The following is a 12,354-nucleotide window of genomic DNA, read 5'->3' as shown; positions in this document are numbered from 1 at the left end:
GTATTCTCCCTTATTGGGACTTTATATTCAGTTAAGTATTGTTTTCTTCTAGTCAAGAGAGCATAGGGTATATATATATATATATATATATATATATATATATATATATATATATATACAATATTACAGTACTTTCACCACCATTGATCTATAATCGATGGGCAAGCCCCTATTGAGCAACCTCTGATCAGATGGTAAGTTATATACCGAGCCTACTGTAGCTGAGCGCCTATGAGCGAGCCCAGAATGGCCGAGATACAGAGCCTAGTATGGCCGAGCGCCTATGAGCAAGCCTACTATGCAGAGCAGTTACACATACCGAGCCTTATAGGGCCGAACAGATATTTTACTCACTATATTGAGAGAGATGAGTCAGTATCAGCAGGTGAGCATATCTTCAGATTATCTTTGACTCCCAGTTACTTTCAGTTATTATATTATCAGCTCTGTTTCATCTTTCAGTTATTCTGTTGCCTTACATACTCGGTACACTATTTCGTACTGACGTCCCTTTTGCTGGGGACGCTGCATTTCATGCCTGCAGGTATTGATAGACAGCTGGATAGACCTTCCCAGTAGATAGAGCCAAACATCAGCTTGGTTGGTATGTTCCACTTCCCCGGAGTTACCAGGTTTCGACCTTGGAGTCCATTTTATATATACAGGTTTGAAGGGTAGGTCTAGGCCATGTCCCGACCATGATACCATTCAGTTATCCCTAGAGGCTTGTAGACGAGTCATGTACATTATTTTTATATCAGTATTGTGACTTTACCATCCCTATGTAGATGTTTAGATTGGTATTACTGTTTGTAGATATTTTCAGATGATTCAGAATATGGCCTCATCGGCCTAAGTTGAGGGTTACCCCTCCAGAGTTCACAGTTACAAAGTGGTACGCTCAGGCCGAGTATGGCACCGTGTGCCGTCCACGCCTCTTCAGGTTTGGGGCGTGACACAAAACTAGCCTTTGCAAGTCATAACTGATTCACAAGTATACCTCAACCTGAAACCAATACAACACATGACCATGCAATTAAATCATCGATAGCAAACTCCCCCACTTGGCTCGTAGCCATAGATCAAAATACTCGATAACACACGATGCCCATACTTTATTACTGCCATAATGCCCAGTGAGATTCAACTAAATCCTCCCTAAGCTCAGGTAACACAAACCATATAATGCCTCAAATCATCTGCTATACTCGCGTTCATCCACGTGACGGTCAGGTCAACTATTACAACCGATCCGAACTCAAATCGCACAAATATATCCCACTGGTAGAAAAGAAAGCCTCCACACAACATCATAAGGATCACACATCCGTAGATAACCGCTTAGGTGATAACCCACCTACTTAGCATCAAACTGACATCTCTCTATAACCTTTCACAGCCACAACTACTACGCCATCACTAAATCTTCCTGAGTCTGAACTCATAACAAGACATGAAAATCTACGTCATTCTATAATTAAACAACATAAAAGATCCTTCAATGCACTCACAGCTTGAGACTATACGTCACATCAAAATAGAAATTAAGAACCCAATAGTCCCCTCTACGGACTTCCAAATAATATTCTGGACACGTTCCTAACCCCAAAATCACAATACGGAGCTATTGAAATCATCAAAATTCAAATCCGAGGTCGTTTACACATAGGTCCATATCCGGTCCACTTTTCTAACTTAAATTTTTTAATTATGAGACTAAGTATCTCATTTCACTCCGAGTTCCTTCCGGACCCGACCTAACTAACCAGATATAATATAATATAGTTGAATAATACAAAAAAAAAGTAAAAATAGGGAAAATGGGACTATAACTCTCGAAACGACCGGCCGGGTCATTACATTCAGGAACACGTGAGCTGGTTAGATCACATTTAATAGTACATGGGATAATCCAAAATTATACTTTTTGGTATCACCATGGAGAAAGGTTAGGTGAGGCGCAGTCAGATTTTGAATTTGTAGATGATAATGGCATTGAATATGGTGATGGTGAGGATGAAATACATGACATTTTAAAAGATCTTTACCCCAATTTTGATGGAGAAAATATGAACAATGATGGTGATGGCTTTCTCATGGAGGAGCCAAATCCCGAAGCAAAAAGATTCTATAGGGTCTTAAAGGAATTTGAGCAACCCTTGTACCAAAGTTCAAAAATTTCTAAGCTTTCTACTTTGGTTAAATTGCTTCATATTAAAACTATTGGTAATTGGAGTAGCGAATCATTTACAATGAAGTTGAAGATGTTGAAGGAAGATTTATTACCCGACGGATCTAATTTGCCAGATTCATATTATGAGACAAAGAAGGTTATTCGGGACCTTGGGCTTTCTTACAAAAGAATTGATACATGTAAGAATGATTGTATGTTATATTGGAAGGATGATAAGTTTCTTGAATCTTGCAAAGTTTGTGGCATGTCTAGATGGAAGGAGGATAAACATAGTGGAGAAACCAAATTTAAAAGTGGAAAAAAGATACAATATAAGATTTTATGTTATTTTTCTCTAAAGCCAAGACTTCAAAGATTGTTTATGTCCTCAAAGACATCTTCTTTAATGACATGGCATCATAACAAAAGAGTTGATGATGGAATAATGAGGCACCCAGCTGATTCAATAGCATGGAAAAAATTTGATGAACTTCACCAATCTTTTGCAGCTGAGCCTCGTAATGTTCGACTTGGACTTGCTAGTAATGGTTTTTAACCATTTAGAAATTACACAATTCCATATAGTATTTGGCTTGTGGTACTTATTCCTTATAATTTACCACCTTGGCTATGCATGAAGGAAGAGAATTTTGATGATTATTCCTGGTACTGAGAGTCCTGGAGATGTTATCGATGTTTATCTTCAACCTTTGATAGAGGAATCAAAGGAATTGTGGGAATCTGGAGTGGAGACCTTTGATGCATCAACTAGACAAAACTTTATGTTGCATGCATCTTTGTTATGGACCATTAATGACTTTTCAGCATATGCGAATTTATCTGGATGGAGTACAAAGGGTAAAATAGCTTGTCCATGTTGTAATAAAGAAACTGTTTCAATTAGGTTAGAAAATTGTAAAAAATAATGTTATATGGGCCATAGACGCTTTCTTCCTCTTAATCACAAATGAAGAAATGATAAAGAGTCATTTGATGGCACTAAGGAGCGATGATTACCACCAAAAATGCTATCCGGTGATGATATACTTAATCAAGTGGCTGATTTAGATGGTTTACAATTAACAAAGGATCCAAAGAAGAAGATTAAAATATCACATGAGAGTAGGGGTGATAATTGGAATAAGAAGCGTATTTTCTTTGATCTTCCTTATTGGAGAACTCTATTGTTGTGGCATAACTTAGATGTGATGCATATTGTGAAGAACATATGTGATAATATTTTGGGGACAATCTTAAATATTAAAGGAAAAACCAAAGACACCATAAACACTCGGTTGGATTTGCAAGCAATGAACATAAGAAAAGAATTACATACAATAAAAAATGGGGATAAGTATGACTTACCAACATGTTATACACTATCTCCTGAAGAGAAGTATAAGTTTTTTAATTTTCTGAAGAACTTAAAGGTCCCAGATGGATTTTCATCAAATATTTCTCAGTGTGTCAACCTTAAAGATTATAAAATTTTAGGTTTAAAAAGTCATGATTGCTATGTCCTTCTACAATATTTACTACCACTTGCAATACGTGGTATGCTCAGCAAATATGTATGGGAACCACTTATTGAGTTGTTATTATTTTTTAATGTGCTTGGAGGAAAATGTTTAAGAATGAATGAATTAGAACAGATAGATGGCCAGATCCCTAAAACTGAGTGCAAGTTAGAAAAGGTGTTCCCTCCTACATTTTTGATGTCATGGAGCACTTGCCTATCCATTTAGCTAATGAAGCTAAGATTGTTGGACCTATTCAATATCGATGGATGTACCCAATGGAGCGATATATATACTTTTTGAAGCCTTTTATTCGTAATAGGGCATGCGCAGAAGGTTCTATTGCAGAGGGATATTTAGCAGCTGAATATATGACCTTATGTTCAAGGTATTTGCATACAATAGAAACAAAGTTTAATCGCCTTGAACGGAATTATGATGGCGGTGTTATAGAATCTGATGGAGGTTTAGCAATTTTTTATCAATCTGGAGGAGCTTTAAGAGGTGGAAAAATAGACAAACTTGATTCAAATGAACTAGAGCAAGCACATTTTTATATTTTAAAAAACAACGATGAAGTTCAACCATTTCTTGAGTAAGTAACGACTTGTTATAACAATTTAATACCTTCTATATTTTTTAAATTTAAGCTGACATATTTTTACACTGCAATTTTTTGTAGAGAGTTTACTCAAACTCCAGTTGATACCTCCCAAGAAAATACTGATAGACAATTCATTAGTTGGTTAAAAGAAAAGGTGAGTACCAGCTAACAATTATAATTTTCAAACTATGTAATTATTATTTTCTAAACTATGTATTTGATCTTTATAGGTTGCAAGATTGCAAAATACGATGATAGTAAGAAAATGGCAGATTTGCTGTCATTGTCATGTGATCCCACATCGTATATGACAAGTTTCTGTGGCTATATTATTAATGGATATAGGTTTCACGTGCTGGACTATGATAAAGGTTTAAGAACTCAAAATTGCGGGGTGGTTGTAGTTGGAGAGGCCGATGAAGAGAATAAAAATATCGATTTCTATGGTGAACTAACAGAGATTCTAGAATTGCAATTTGTTCCAGGAAGAAGGGTGGTTTTATTTTGATGTACATGGTTTGATGTGTATGACCAAGAAAAAGGAGTTAAAATAGATGAATATGGCTTTGTAAATGTTAACCGCCAGCGATTTCTGAAAACAAATGAGCCTTTTGTATTAGCCAACTAAGCATCGCAAGTTTTTTATGCTGAGGATCTTTCTAATAAAGGCTGGCATGTTATACTAAAGGTGCAACCGCGTGATTCTTTTGACATTCTGCAAAAGAATATTAATGATTTAGAGGAGTTAGATAATTCTTCACAACTAAAAAGGAAAAGAACTCAAGAAGGTTTGGAGTACTATCACACCTACTTTTAATTTGTTAACTCCTTTATTATAATGAAAGTTCCATACTAAAAACCATTTGATTTACAGGTTAAGTTGCAGGAAAGGAAAACGTTTCTAAAACTCCACCAATGAATTTCTTCTTTGCTGATTGTATGTTCATATATAATTGATTGACTCACTAAATATTTGTTATCTTTAAGTTTTCATGTGTTATGTTTCTGTCAATTCTATTCATTACTGTTGTCTATTGCCATCTAACTTTCTAGTTTGTTTCCTACACCTTCACATGTTCATATATGGTGAAATTGACATGAAAATCTATTAATCATCTATTTTTGTTTCTATCAGGCTGACATGAATCCATCAAAATCTCAGAAGTTTGAAATGGTATCAACTTCGAAGACTGTTAAGCATGCATACGTTCCACCTAGTGCTTTAGCAAGGGGACGAGGGAAAAGCTTCAGATCTTTTGGTTCTGTAAGAGTAAACGCTGAACAAAGAACTTCGATTGGCAAAAATAAAAATTATATTGTAGTAGCTTCTAATCAGAATAAGCTAGCTCAGAAGGATAGTATTGGGCCTCCTGGTTTTGATCCAATACTGGAATGCGATGCTTCCCTCCCTGATGAAGAAGCGATGGAAGGCACTCGGAGAAGCAAAATAAGTATATTATTGTCTTAAGTTGTAATTTTTTGTTATTGTTATTGTACTGGATTTTTTTTGTTTGACTTAATTTTGATTTACAGGTCCATGTGAATTTGAAAAAGCCAAAAAAGTAAGAGTAAACGCTGAACATAGAACTTCGATTCGCAAAAATAAAAACTATAATGTAGTAGCTTCTAATCAGAATAAGCTAGCTCAGAAGGATAGTCTTGGGCCTCCTGGTTTTGATCTAATATTGGAATGTGATGCTTCCTTCCCTAATGAAGAAGCGATGCAAGGCACTCAGAGAAGCAAAACAAGTATATTATTTTCTTAAGTTGTAATCTTTGTTGTTGTTATTGTACTGATTTTTTTTGTTTGACTAAATTGTGATTTACAGGTCCATATGAATATGAAAAGGCCAAAAAAGTAAGAGTAAACGTTGAACAGAGAACTTCGATTGGCAAAAATAAAAATTATAATGCAGTAACTTCTAATCAGAATAAGCTAGCTCAGAAGAATAGTCTTGGGCCTCCTAGTTTTGATCCAATATTGGAATGTGATGCTTCCTTCCCTGATGAAGAAGCGATGCAAGGCACTCAGAAAAGCGAAATAAGTATATTATTGTCTTAAGTTGTAAATTTTTGTTTTTGTTATTGTACTGGATTTGTTTATATGTTTGACTTAATTGAGATTTACAGGGCCACATGAATCTGAAAAGGCCAAAAAAGTGAGAGGAAAAAGCAGGTGTAAAAAAGTTGCAGGACTCAAAGCAGGAGAAAAGTTGAGTCACTTTTTACTACAATCGAGTTGTTGGGAAGCATCATGCCTTATTTACGAGACACTTAGGTGTATTAGTTCATGATCGTAATATGTGCCCATTGCGCATACACTCATGGACGGAAAATCGAAGAATATAAGCTGGAGCACATGTGGCAAGCTGTTACAGTAAGAATTTAAAGTATTACTATCTTGATTTGCCTTCTCCATTTCTTCTTCACAAATGAAAAGGAAATACTGTGAGCTTACATCATGCATTGAATGGCTGGTTTTACCATATTGAAAGTTCAATTGCAATTGTACAGTCAAGACAGAGATAGGCACTTGTTACTGTTGTAGGCATGTATTGATGACTTTTCTCTTCTTCTTTTTTTGACTAAAACCATGACTCTTCTTGACGCGTACGCTTGAAGTTATTTTCATTTATATTACGAGTTTAATTCTAAGTGAATGAAATGCTTCACAAAACTGGAAACTAAAGAATTTAAGTGAGTTGTGACTTTATACTAGTCTGTAATTCGTGAATGCATAATACAACACAAAGGTTACAAATATGTTAGATTTTTGTACTAGTCTGCAGTTTTTGAATGTAGTGAACTTGTCGAAACTTTTTTTATTTCTGAAAAAGAACTACTCCGGCGTAAATAATTAGAGGTGTCAATTCCAAATGTAAATAAAATTCATCATGTTTTAGCCTATGCAGGAGTAAGAGTAGATATAGTAAAAGACCAATATCTACATAGTTCTTGGATCAGGTATTATCTTTGTGAAAGATATTGTGTGCATTATTTATCATTATCAAATAGGGAGAAGTACTATATGTGAAGCACTTAAAAAGTTTGGCTGCTCCATAGATCATGATTTGTTAATGCTTCAGCAAATGACTAAGTAACACTCTGCTTTTGCTTTTCCTTTATTCTATCCTACAACATACTAGGTACTAGTTTTATATTTGCGCCTCTCACCGTAATTTTGATACGCAGAGTATGTATTCGAAACCATGTTTGTTAGTCAGCAGCTAAAGAAGTGCCTGTACTTTTTTGTCGAGCAAGTCTTCGGGAAATGTCATAATCTTTAATTTATTAGTACTTTATTCTTATTCATGTTACTGTATTGGGTTCACTATGAAGAGGTGTATTGGTTATTATATTTCAACTTAATCTAATAATGTAATGGTGTCAAAAAAAAATTGCATTATATATGGAGATTTTGATGTAATAGTTGCCAAGTCCTCAAATAAAGTACTTTCAGAACAATTAAAATAAACCCAACCCACACTTTCTTAGATTCTCTAGATGCACTTATAACTGATTTACTATTTGTTCCTCATTTTAATCATGGCATACACCTATTCTTCTATTATTAATATTCACTCATGCATATTTGCTGCTTCAAATTTGTCTAACCTCTCATTTTGACTGTTGCAGGTATATTTGTGCATAAGTATCTTTCTTTTGCCTGTCAAATAGAACCAAATATCAACTGATGCTCGCTTCACTTTTTTCTTTAAGGAATATGCCCTCTTTATAAATTAGAACTCATATAACCATTATGAGCTTTATAATCTCCTGTGATACACATAGTTGGTTAATATTTTATTTTTCTAATTTATTTGAAAATTTTGAGTTTCATTATTAATGATACTTGTGAAATAATATAGGATAAATTTGATAGTGATAACATAAATGATCAACGAGATCATGTCTTGAAACATATGAGAAAGTTATGGAACAATTGGAAAGGATCGATGCACAAGAACATAAAGTATAAGCCATTCCGCGATACTTTAAGAGATGTGCCAGAGGGGGTAGACAAGAGTGATTGGGAATGGCTGGTCAAAGAGCATTTTTTAACTGAAAAATTTAAGGTAAGGTTTCATAACTATTTATTAACATCTTATATTAAGTGGCTAATCATAATTTTGGTGGCGTATTGTTAATTTAGGAAACAAGTACAAGAAACTCGATCAATAGGTCTAAGTTGACAATGCCTCATCGTACGGGTAGTAAGCCTATTCGAGAGATCATTTATGAATTGGTGAGTAAATATTGCAATTTTTATTAAGAAACCTCATCTTTGTTAAAATATTTCTGTGACTTATTTATTTAAATGTGAAGGGAGGCAAAGACGGAAACCCCCCAGATATGGCAACTATCTTTTTTGAGACTCGTAAGAAGGACGACAAGCTTGTCGAACCTGAAACCAATGAAAAATATGTAAGTTTATTGTTAAATTTTATTTTACATCATTTTATTTTCTGTGTTGTATTATGTCCAATAGTCTTGTAATTTATAGGCAAAAATCCAAGAACTGGTGCAATTTAAATCGTCTCTTACAAACATTGAGGTCGTAGAAAGGTGCTTCGGACCTCAACGCAAGAGTCATATAGTTGGATTTGGTGGTGGAATTACTGCTAAGGAGTTAAAAGGTAGTAACTCCTCAAAGGTTGCATTGTTGGAAAAGCTGAGTGCTACTGAAAAAGAAAATGAATCACTAAAAGGACGCATGGAAGGGCTAGAGAGTAAATGCGAAGTTCTAGAGAGTAAATATGTACAACTTGCAAGTGCAGTGTTTAACCTTGCTTCATCATCATCTTCAAGTGAATAATAGATTGAAGCATTTAACAGGTTAGTAGATTAAAAATCCTATTAATCACCTTTCAAAATATACTTTATCTAAAACTTAAAAATAATATAATTTTACATTAATCACCTCTTCTTGTACTTTTCCTTGCATGTGGAAAAGATAGAGCTCAAACCAAAATAAAATAAAATGGTGGAGGGACATTTAATACTAAGTTGATTTTAATCCCATTGTTATATGTATTACTTGGAACCTTCCTCAATGGAGGTTTTTGATATTGACCTGTAGATATAGAGGAAGATGATTTCTGGGAATATTGTCTATGCTTCACTCTTAGTTTCTTTTATCAAGAACCAACATATTCACAGCGAATAATTTATAAATGTACTTGAGAGTTGAGATAATCAGTACCGATTAGAATGATGAGAATATTCTACCACTCTTGTGCTGATCTTTTTTGCAGTATGTAAAAATATTTTTGCAAATCCTGCCAACTTATTTAACTACAACCCCAAATGGATAAGCTGCCAGCAGTTTGATCCCATGTTACGCCCAATTATCAAGCATTTGATTTTTTCTGAACTATTGTCTTGAGAATTTTAATATTCCATTTATGCATAAATAAAATAAGATAAGTCCATCGTTATCTGTTTGAGACGGAACAGTTTCTGAAAAATAAAACTGTAAGTGTCATGAAAATGAGCTTTCTGTCTCAATCCCAATTATTTTTTGATGCTGTTTCATCTCCTTCCTTCGATTTCCTGGCATGAGATAGAGTTAGCAAGTAACACTAGTATTTCAATTTTCAACAACTTTAATGGTGACTTTGTTCTTGACAAATGTAACATCTGGTTTTTAACAGTAGTTGAAGGTGACTTCTCCCAAGTTAGTTATTTCATCTTACCAGTGCTAGTTCATATTATGTAGAAGGAGTAAAACCAGTTGCATTACTTCGAGTAAAATGTTTTTACGCTACAGCTTCTTTCAAACAATGATACCAAATAGCATTCTTTGAAACCAAATAGCATACATATAGTTTTGGGTTGATATTATTTTGGACTCCACTCAGGTAATGCGAAGAGCTTATAATTATAAAAAGTGAATTCTCTCACATAATAAATTGAAAAGTTGATCCATTATACTGTTTGCTTCTATACATCTGGCATGTGCTAGAAGTTGCATATAGATGTGTGCTAGATGCCATTAATATTACACTCTGCGATGAAATTGTACAATGCTCATGTAATTTTTTTTCCATTACATTAAGGTTTATGAATTTAAATAAAAATATAGTCATCGAGACACGTAAATTTATAAGAAAGAATGAAGTTCCATACCCAATATTACCTAGAGTTGTCATAATCTAGCTCAATGAACAGAGAACTGATGAAATAATATACCTCAAAGCAGAACCAAAAGGTGAGTTGTAAAAGAAAATTTGGTATATGAACAAGTAATCATCGATTCTTCATAGAGACTTGATTTGAAGTCACTATCGACTTTTTCTCAAAAGTTTCTATATGAATTTTGTATCTCAATCGCTTTTTCTCCTTATGTGTAGAATCACATGAAGCTCTATATAGAATGTGCTTTCCAGAATAAGGCAATTTGTTGTGCAGGTTTTAGTATGACTAGGATGTGTGATTTAGAACTTCATCAGTCTTATGATCATTGTCCGTGAATGTAGGAAATATAATGCGTCATTTTTCTGCTACAATATTGCCTACTGTTATGTCAACTGATGATTGTATTATTTCACTAGGGCGATCAGTTTCGTCTTTAATGAATCTGATCTTCTTCTTTAATTGTTTATTCTTTGTTACAAACTGACATAAATGTTTTACTTTAATAGATCAAAAACTTGGAAGTCTGAAGAACTTATTGTTGAAGAAAGTGCACATCAAGTTGAAGAACAAGAGAATTTTGTTATGTTAGGGATGATTTGAAGGCACTGTCTTATGTACATATGCTGCAATTTTATTTTTTCTCTTTTTAGGAATTGTTAAAAATGATGTTATACTATTTGGATTGCTTTCTGGTAATGTGATGATGTTATACTATTTGAATTTCTTTCTGCTAATGTGATGCTTAGATCTTTGTATTAACAGAATATCAATCATTTGGTTCATTTTCAAATGTGTCTGGTGTGTGTATGAAAGCTTATAAAATAAGTATTACTATTAGTGAAATATATATTTTTGTAATTGTATTTATTAAAAGTTTCCAGTAGCGAAGGGAATGTGGTCATAGTAACTATTGAATAACAGGTTTCTCAAATAGTTTATTAGGCATTAGCGAAGGGAAATTTGGAGCCAAAAAATATAATTATACAATTAACAAAGGGATTTTCGGTCACTAAAAGCACTTGTAAGGACCAAATTAGTTATTGACATTGAGACTTTTAACGACTGGATAACACATTAACAAGGGAAAACTTTTGTTGCTAAAAACGATGTATAACGACCGGAAATTATGCCGTCGCTAAAGGGTCTTTAACGACCGGATTGAAAATCGGTCGTTAACTTTTAACGTCGAAGCTTTTAACGACCGCTGACGACTGGATTTTTCTCGGTCCTTATTGACTTATAGCGACTGGATATGGACTTTTAACGACCAAATTTCCTCTCGCTAAAAGCTTATTTTCTTGTAGTGAATGCACCTTTCTCCTTGGTTCAATAGTTCAACTCAAAAGCCAAACCAACCACCCCATACTTCAACTTTTACAAAGTTCATAATAAATTCAAGAGCTCACGAGAGGTACAAGGTTCAAATAAATGGTCAATTCAAATAACTAGGTAAAGCTTGTAATGTGGTTGCCAAAGAAACCGGATTACAGGCTCAAAATGGGTTAACTATAATACATAACAGTTAGATGGGTAAAAGTATATATTTGAATCAACAAAGAAATGCCTATATCACATCCAAGACTGAATAAAACTATTATTTCGCTTTGCACACACACGGGTCAAGTTCTAGATATCAAATGCAATGCACAGAATACACAAAACCTCACACACACATGGCATATAACTCATTCAGGATTGGACTATCAAAACACTCTAGTCAAAGCAATTAAGCAAAGTTAAGATCATACAATTTAAGGTACTTATACAAGAGTCAAAAATTGAGCCTAAGCGTCACAACTAAAGTACTCACTATTCTCAAGGCATAATAAATTTAAGAGATATTGCCTTCAATTCAAATCACAGCACAAGGTTTCCTACTCCTAAAAAAAATAAAACTAACTACACCCGATTCAAACAAAACC

General features: G+C 34.1%; 1 protein-coding gene across 11 annotated transcripts; it reads left to right on the top strand.

Annotated features, from left to right (window-relative positions):
* The first annotated feature begins 4,428 nt into the window (after positions 1–4,428).
* Positions 4,429–11,214, top strand: LOC104120441 (uncharacterized). 11 transcript variants are annotated; one of them, XM_070175012.1, is made up of 9 exons: positions 4,582–5,082; positions 5,169–5,231; positions 5,430–5,558; positions 6,425–6,671; positions 8,164–8,370; positions 8,448–8,540; positions 8,621–8,719; positions 8,799–9,130; positions 10,939–11,214. In XM_070175012.1, the coding sequence occupies exons 4-8, from the start codon at positions 6,585–6,587 to the stop codon at positions 9,108–9,110; spliced, it is 798 nt and encodes a 265-aa protein (XP_070031113.1). In that variant the 5' UTR covers positions 4,582–5,082; positions 5,169–5,231; positions 5,430–5,558; positions 6,425–6,584; the 3' UTR covers positions 9,111–9,130; positions 10,939–11,214. The 11 variants fall into 11 exon arrangements, with proteins under 11 accessions (XP_070031114.1, XP_070031113.1, XP_070031109.1 ...); XM_033652616.2 differs by lacking the exons at positions 4,582–5,082; positions 5,169–5,231; positions 5,430–5,558 and adding exons at positions 5,565–5,745; positions 5,828–6,043; positions 6,124–6,339 and having other exon boundaries at positions 8,850–9,130; XM_018779129.3 differs by lacking the exons at positions 4,582–5,082; positions 5,169–5,231; positions 5,430–5,558 and adding exons at positions 5,565–5,745; positions 5,828–6,043; positions 6,124–6,339.
* The last annotated feature ends 1,140 nt before the right edge of the window (positions 11,215–12,354 follow it).

The sequence above is a fragment of the Nicotiana tomentosiformis genome, chromosome 5 (assembly GCF_000390325.3).
Source record: "Nicotiana tomentosiformis chromosome 5, ASM39032v3, whole genome shotgun sequence".
NCBI lineage: Eukaryota > Viridiplantae > Streptophyta > Magnoliopsida > Solanales > Solanaceae > Nicotiana > Nicotiana tomentosiformis.
Note: the sequence above shows the minus strand (reverse complement) of the source record. Positions and strands in the feature narration are given on the sequence as shown.

Excerpts from the sequence above, each read along its gene's own strand:
- LOC104120441 (XM_070175013.1), top strand. The coding sequence starts at position 6,585 with ATGATCGTAATATGTGCCCATTGCGCATACACTCATGGACGGAAAATC. Across the intron at positions 6,672-8,163 it reads ACATGTGGCAAGCTGTTACA|GATAAATTTGATAGTGATAA; the intron begins GTAAGAATTTAA and ends GAAATAATATAG. Across the intron at positions 8,541-8,620 it reads GAGAGATCATTTATGAATTG|GGAGGCAAAGACGGAAACCC; the intron begins GTGAGTAAATAT and ends TTAAATGTGAAG.